Raw genomic sequence first — 7,500 nt, forward strand, 5'->3', positions numbered from 1 at the left:
TACATACATACATACATACTGTAAGAAATTACAGATAAATGCACCCAGATTCCACTCCAAGATGAACATCAAAAAGAGTTCATTCCTAAAAAGGCTTACATATCATAATGTAATAAGGTTTAGAACTCTAAATGAATAAACATGATTCAATCGTTAGCATGGGAGCGGCAGCAGGACATCAAGGATCGCCACTAACAAAGGGTCTATGTGACCGTGATTACCATTTAAAGTGACCATTTGGTTGATCACAATTGTAACAATACCAAGCCAAGGTGTACGTGACCATGATTAACATTTAAAGACCTCCGGCTAGACAATAAGGTTTATCCCAGCCATTTGGGAGACACTCAACTCTTACGCTCAATACACATTCAAAGCGGAAACTACAAAGAGGAAAACAATATAAAATGCTTGAGCAGGATTTGTCCTGAGTTCTTACTGACTCCGATGAACCCAAAGTATTTTGTCACTGCTATGCTGGAATAAACCTTCACCTTCACCTTCATCGTTTTATTTTCACACATTTTTTTATTTCTTACAATATGTACATACATACAGTATATATACAATTAACAAAGGTAACTAGTTCTCACTAGAAGTTATACAATTATTAGTTAAACGTTGTCTCCTGTGTGGAATAAATCTGTTACTGGAAGGATTTCTTTTTATCAGCGAACTCACTTAAACAAATGTTTAAATTAAAACAATATGCTGACTCCACAGAGCACCATTAAATAAAGAAAATTAATTTGGTACAACCAGCTAAAATCAGTGATGAGGTAAAAAGGGTATTTGTAAAAGAGATGCACAACTCAGATCGAAGAGGATGTTCAGGAGACGACAATAGCCTGGACGCTACACAAGTCGAGTCAACTCAAGTAGCTTTTATTGTCATTTCAACCATATATAGCTGATGCAGTACACAGTGAAATAACACAACATTTCTCCAAGACTATGGAGCTACAAAAAAACAACACAGAGCTAACGACTTCAAGTAAATTGTCATAGCAACATAAAGTGTGAGACAAAAGACAATACAAAACACCACAGGACAAAATGTGGTGTGTAAAACAGCGATCAAATTATGGGTTAAGTCTGTGTGTGTGTGTGTGTGTATGTGTGTGTTCGGTACGGTTCAGTAAGAAGTTTAATGAGTCACAAAGCTGAGCCTGAGAAAAGATACTGTATGTTGACTATATATTGTCTGATGAGGCCCAAATTGTGACTGTGGTCTTGACTAAATATATTACATTTGGAAGAAAGCCCAACACAGCTGAACAATTTTTAGTATGCTAGGAAAAACTAGCAAAGGATCCAGATGCGCACATCTGATGAAGACGTAGCCAGAAAGACTTAGCTGTACCTGTATCCAGAAGTTGTTCTAACACTGTGTGTATATTGAACTGATGAAGATATTTAGAGACTTTGTTAATTAAGTGGTAAAAAAAATCCATTTCAGTTCTTAGCTCTATCGCTACAGAATGTGTGTGTGTGTGTGTTATTGTAAAAGTAATCACAAACACACTAAGGCACCACATGCGAAGTCTTCAGAGTGACTGTAAAGGAGAAGTAGTAAAACACTAAATGCACCATCTTTAGACCGGTCTCTATGAACAGCTAAGCTGAGACATGACTCAAACTAACGCTAGTTAAAATAGTAACAGTTCCACAGAGTCAAGCGCCTTGCTTTCTCTCCACGCAAAGCACTTTGATCACGCTGCGTATCTGCATGTTGTACATCTGTATGGAAGCATGAAGGAGACGTGATAATGAACTGATGCATGATCGCTGACACGACAGCTCAACTGTCACAATTACAACTCTGTATGTTTGTGATTAGTAGAGTGTGTGTGTATGTGTGTGTGTGAAAGAGAGCGTCGTGTGGTAAGAGCTTACTGCAGGTGTTTCCTGTTGGAGAGAGAGAGAGAGAGAGAGAGAGAGAGAGAGACTCACACACACTCACACACACACACACACACACACACACACACTCACACTCACACTCACACTCACACACACATACTCACTCTCTCACACACACACACACACATACAGCTGGCTAAGCATTATTGTTCTGAAACAAATTAAGACTGAATTTGGATAGAGGATAAGAAACTCTTATTATCCAGAAGTAAAAGGAATGATCCAGGCTTTGGTGTAATATTTCTATACATTGCACTGGAATGAAACAAAACGCATGAAGGAGCCAGAACAATGTATATATGTGGGTCTTTAAAGTCACTATAAGAAGAAGTAATGAGTATAAAATAAATGTATAAGGTACAAAGGGAATTACGAAGGGAATAATTAAACTATAAGTTATTAATAAGTAATGCAATAGTTAAACAAAGCAACATTTTTTCATGTAAAAATAAAATTAAATTAAATTAAAAAAAAAGGAAGAAGAAGATGCATTCACTAATATACAGGATCTAAAATATAGATTAATTACGCTGATATTTCAGTTCCATACAGAAGCATGAGTTCGCTGCAATTTAAGAATAAAGCTAAAAATACGAAAAAAGGGAATCGTATAATAACTTTATTAGGATATATTGATCATCAGTAAATTTACCAAATAAAGTAAAAAAAAATTAAGGCCATACGAATTGTCGTCTTCTCAACGCTGTTGTTAAGGATAAGTCCGACTCTGAGAAGCTTGTGCAGGATTCAGAAGGTTGTGAGAGAGCTGAGAGCTCCTGCTGGGAAGTGGTTTTGGGGTTTATACCCTCTCGAATTGTCTAAAAGCATCGACTTGAAGCCACCATAGACCACATTTATGCATTCAGCTCATAACGCGTATCAAACGATACTTCTTGAACTGTGTAGTTTACAGACTACCCGCATGTAACTGGAGATAAAGAGCAGAAACGATCCATTTTCCAAACCAGGGCCTACGATATAGAATTAGACAATCAACTTCATTAGATATTCACGTTGAATCATGTCTACACATTAGAGCTGTACGTGTTTCGTTTGGATCACGTGGTCACAAACTTGATCTAAACAGTAATGCGCCACGGAGGATTTACAAAGGGAGGATTTTGTTTTTTGGGTGTTATTTGGTGAGACTTTTACACATATGCACCAATACACACAAGAAAAACAGGATAAATGTGCAGGTGCCTACACGTCACCCATGAGAGATTTCAACAGAGAAATCGACACACGTTTTTGTGGTCTGAATACAGACTTATGAAAACAGACATATTATTGTTCACGCCAGTTTGCACTCTTCTATAAGCACAGACACGCTACAGAGGACAATAAAACAAGACAATACTGACAGATTTAAAATGTTTATTGGAACGCCAGCGAAGATAAAAGAAGAAGTCGCGTCGGACTTGTTTAGCGCTTGATCTCGTGCCGTCCGAAGTGTACTAGCACTTCTACAGGATGTACTAGAGGTCATTTGGACCAATGACTGCGCCAAATGACCTCTAGCACATGCTAGAAGTGCTTCAAGTTTATATAGTAATACAAAATAGAAATTTCAAACCAATAAGACATTTTTTTCTGGCCAATTCATGACCCACCCATGATGACAAATTGTCATACGATACGTAAATTATACCTAAAAGAAAAAGCATACATATACTATGTCACTTTGTTCATCAGAACACACGATCGCACAATATTTCTGATCGGTTTAAAAGATTTATTCCTCGTACGATTCCCTTTAGTAATCATTTCATTAGAGTGAAGAATAAATGGGACTGAATTATACAACGTTTTGTTTTTTTTTAAATTGTGCTGTATTGAGATGGTAATGAGAAACGAGTCACAGGATCTGTTGATCACCATGATTTAGAATAAAAGTGTGAAAAGTGAATAAAAATGAACAGTTTCAAAACAAACCCAGCAAATATACAAAAGCCTGTGTCGTGACATAGTGTAAGACGTTAGCATCAAATGCAAACCCTCGTGCCTCCTGATGTAATTAGCCGCTTTGTCCAGGAATTTCAAATCTCTGCAGATTAACTACACATTGCTAGTGTCTGGTAGTAAAACCTTTATAATTGATATTTTAGATATAAAAGCTATATTTTATACAGCACATAACAGATTTTATACTATTCTCCATACTGACTGAATGGGTTGCTACTGTAAAATCATATAAAATGGATTATATTTCTATATTAACAGTTACTTAATAGTATATTTGAGTGCCAGAGAAATTTGGTTAAGAATTTATTTATAGGTGGTTTTTTTGGAGTGTATTGTTCCTAAAATGTCAGAATTTCTATTTCAATTTCACTCTTAAATTGTTATTTAATATTCAAATTAATAACCCGATTCATTGGCCTTCATTGGACTTCACAGATTTGGATTAAATTCATTCAATTCATATGACCAGTCAAAACAATCGAAAAGGCTTAATACCTTAATAACAATAAGTGTAATACATTTGCTAATGATGGCTTGCATTACTGTATGTTGCATCAAAGTTGTGGTGCAACATAATGGTCCTCTGGTGAACCCCTAATAACTATCACAGAATCAGATAAAATAAATATGACTGTGGAACAATAAAATCTAAGATGCTTTCTTAAATGGATAGAGTAACTCTTTAAGTAAGTCCATGCAGATTTCAGATTGCAGATTTTTCCTCAAGAGACGTGACAGGGATTCAGATTAAAAAGTCTTCGGCGTGTTCGCTTGCGCACCTGGTTAACAGCCGTACGCACAGCACACTCGAAAACTTGCTGAATGCCTCGATTAATGAGTGCAGAGCATTCCAGGTAGCCTTTAGCTCGGATTTCATGAGCCACCCTCTTGCCTTCTGTTGCTGTGGTGCAGCGATCACGATATGGTCCCATCTCCCGGAGGTCCGTCTGAGTCCCCACTACCAGGACTGGCACGTGGGGCAGATTTTCTCGCACCTCTCTTATCCACTTTTGTTGGATGCTAGCCAACGTGGAGGGGTTTGCCACCGAGTAGCACAGCAGGACTACGTCAGCTTGCTGGTAGGACATGGGGCGGATCTGGCGGAACGTGTCATTGCCAGCCGTGTCCCATAAACCCAAGCTGATCTGGACGCCATCCATGAAGACGTCCACGCCTGTGTTTTCATAGACAGTGGGCCTGTAACAGTCAGGGAACGTCTCAGAGGTGAAGCGCACCAGCAAGGCCGTTTTACCCACAGCACAGTCCCCAACGAGGACACACTTCACAGACATCCCGGTCGCCATGGTCGTCCCGTTCATCATTCTGCAGCTCGGAGAAGTTTTTCTTCGAAGTCTAGGTTCGATGTCCTCAAGGCAGAAGAAAGGATGCAAAACTTTTCATTGTGGGGGAGGTACAAATCGTAGCTCATACAAAGATCAAGACGGTTCCTTTTCTTTTTTTGTGAACGTAACCTTCACAGCAGCCCATTACGCCCTCCAGGAAGATGCGGTAGTTCCGCTCATAGGATGAGCATCGTTGTGGAAAAGCTTTTCTCTGAAACGGCGATGGAGCGATGGAGAAGCGCTGTGGTGTGGCAGGGTGTAGGTTCTTCCTTGGCCTGCTTCCCAAGTACCTGCTTTTGCTCTTAATTTCTGTATTAAAGGAAAAAAACGTGACATAAATAATTCCGTCATTATCTTCATGACCTCCCCAGAACAAGGTTGAGTTCAAACACCAACAAATGGATGAAATAAAACATTCTGATGCTTATGTGCTACTGCGGTGCAAAACCACATATAGATCCAATTCATCCAACAGACCCATTTTTTAATTATTTAAAATTGCATAGTGAAATTAAGTTCTCTCTAATTAATACAAAAGATTTATTAATTAGAGAAACATGTAACAAATGTGTGTGTATATATATATATATATATATATATATATATATATATATATATATATATATATATATATATATATATATATATATATACACATATATATATATATATATATATATATATATAATAAGGCTAAAGTGGTAGACATTATTAACTAATTCTTTTTTCCCCCCACTTATCTCAGTATTTGGTGCATTTAAAAATGACCTGAGTGTTTTTGAATTTATTTAAAACTACCGATCCAAAATATATTTAAGTTCCATATTTAAGTCAGACGCATTATTACACGTAGTAACAAACGATCTGTACGAGGTTATAACCGAAGCACAAGCACGATTATAAACAAACAGGTGTGTTCGTATTCCTCTACGCAAGATCGTATCGTCCTGTCCAAACCTGCTTTATTTTACCGATTTATTTTCTGTGCTGAAATAATCTGGAAGATTCTCCGGCCTAGACGATAATCCAGAAGAAGTTCGAGTTCTCCTAGAATCAGTTGTTCTTTTTTTTTTTTTTTTTTCCCCAGAAATAAATTTGAAAAAAAAAAGAAATGAATAAAAAACAAACTTTTTTTTTCTGTGAAGACAGTTCAAATGAAATTGAAAAAGCAAAGTAGAAGCATTTCTTCTTATTACAAAAGCAGAAAAAAAAACCTCTTTTCGTACATTTAGCCGTACATAAACGTAATCAAGACATTTAAGCCACATTCATAACAGGCCTCTGTTCATCCTCAGCAAGAAACAAAAACCAAAACTGATTAAAAAAAAAAAAAAACAGAGTCAATTTCTTAGTTTTGTAAAATCTAATTTAATACAAAATGAACGCTACGTTCGTTACTACAAGTTTACAATTTCTATTATAATGTAATTCAAGGTTAAAAACGAAAAAGAAGTTGCTCACCAGTTTTCAGTCTTTTGAGTTGTCACATCGTAGTCGCCTCTATCGTTCTAAATGTTATTTTTTTAATTATACAAAAAAATTCATTTCAATTTATTATTGTGTGTGGAATTATTTATAATATTTACTAGAGATTATTTACGGGTTTCTAAACAAAGCTCGAAGAACAGATGTGGCCTCCTCCGCTCAGATCTCTGGGGAAGTGAATAAGGGCTGAAGGTTTTTTTTTCTTCTTCTTCTTCTGCTTTTTTTTTTCCCCGTATGACACCGCCTCGCATCCGCTGTGTGATGCATGACAAAACTTATCTGAAAGCTTTTTTTAATTTATTTTCTCTGCTTGTTCATGGTCTGCTCAGATAGGCTTCGAGTCATATCGATTAGTTTGTACATTTAAAAAAAATTACAAAAAAAAAAAATAAATCATTACACACACACACACACAGGAGAGCACATAAACATACGGGGGGTGGGGGGTGGGGGGGTTAGGGGGAGAGATAGAAAAAATGAAGACTCATTTTCAATAGTGTCCAATCTAACATATGGAAAGAATTTAGCTTAATGCAGCAAACTGGACCAGAAACTAGCTACATGGCTAAAGGCGTTAGCTTTAAAAAATATAAAGTTTCAGATTTTATTAGATTGTATAAATCCTTCCATTTTTCCCCCTCGGGTCTGAATAGTAAAGTTGTTGCATGGTTTGTTTTAAACAATCATTTGAACAAACTGGACACAGAAATACAGGTTATTTTCTGGTTCATATTCAAAACAGACAATAATGCTAACACAAAGCACCGCTACGAAAAAAAACCCC

At 36.8% G+C, this 7,500-nt stretch overlaps 1 protein-coding gene across 1 annotated transcript; it reads right to left on the bottom strand.

Moving 5' to 3' along the window:
• Positions 1-3,283: 3,283 nt before the first annotated feature.
• rhoh (ras homolog family member H) lies at positions 3,284-6,900 on the bottom strand. Its single transcript, XM_060864464.1, has 2 exons — positions 6,693-6,900; positions 3,284-5,540 (listed from the first exon to the last, which is right to left on the bottom strand). Exon 2 carries the CDS (start codon positions 5,208-5,210, stop codon positions 4,611-4,613), a length of 600 nt encoding a protein of 199 aa, XP_060720447.1. The 5' UTR covers positions 5,211-5,540; positions 6,693-6,900; the 3' UTR covers positions 3,284-4,610.
• Between the last annotated feature and the right edge of the window lie 600 nt (positions 6,901-7,500).

This window comes from Tachysurus vachellii, chromosome 2, assembly GCF_030014155.1.
Source record: "Tachysurus vachellii isolate PV-2020 chromosome 2, HZAU_Pvac_v1, whole genome shotgun sequence".
Taxonomy (NCBI): domain Eukaryota; kingdom Metazoa; phylum Chordata; class Actinopteri; order Siluriformes; family Bagridae; genus Tachysurus; species Tachysurus vachellii.

Coding starts and splice junctions, on each gene's coding strand:
- rhoh (XM_060864464.1), bottom strand. CDS start 5,210: ATGATGAACGGGACGACCATGGCGACCGGGATGTCTGTGAAGTGTGTC.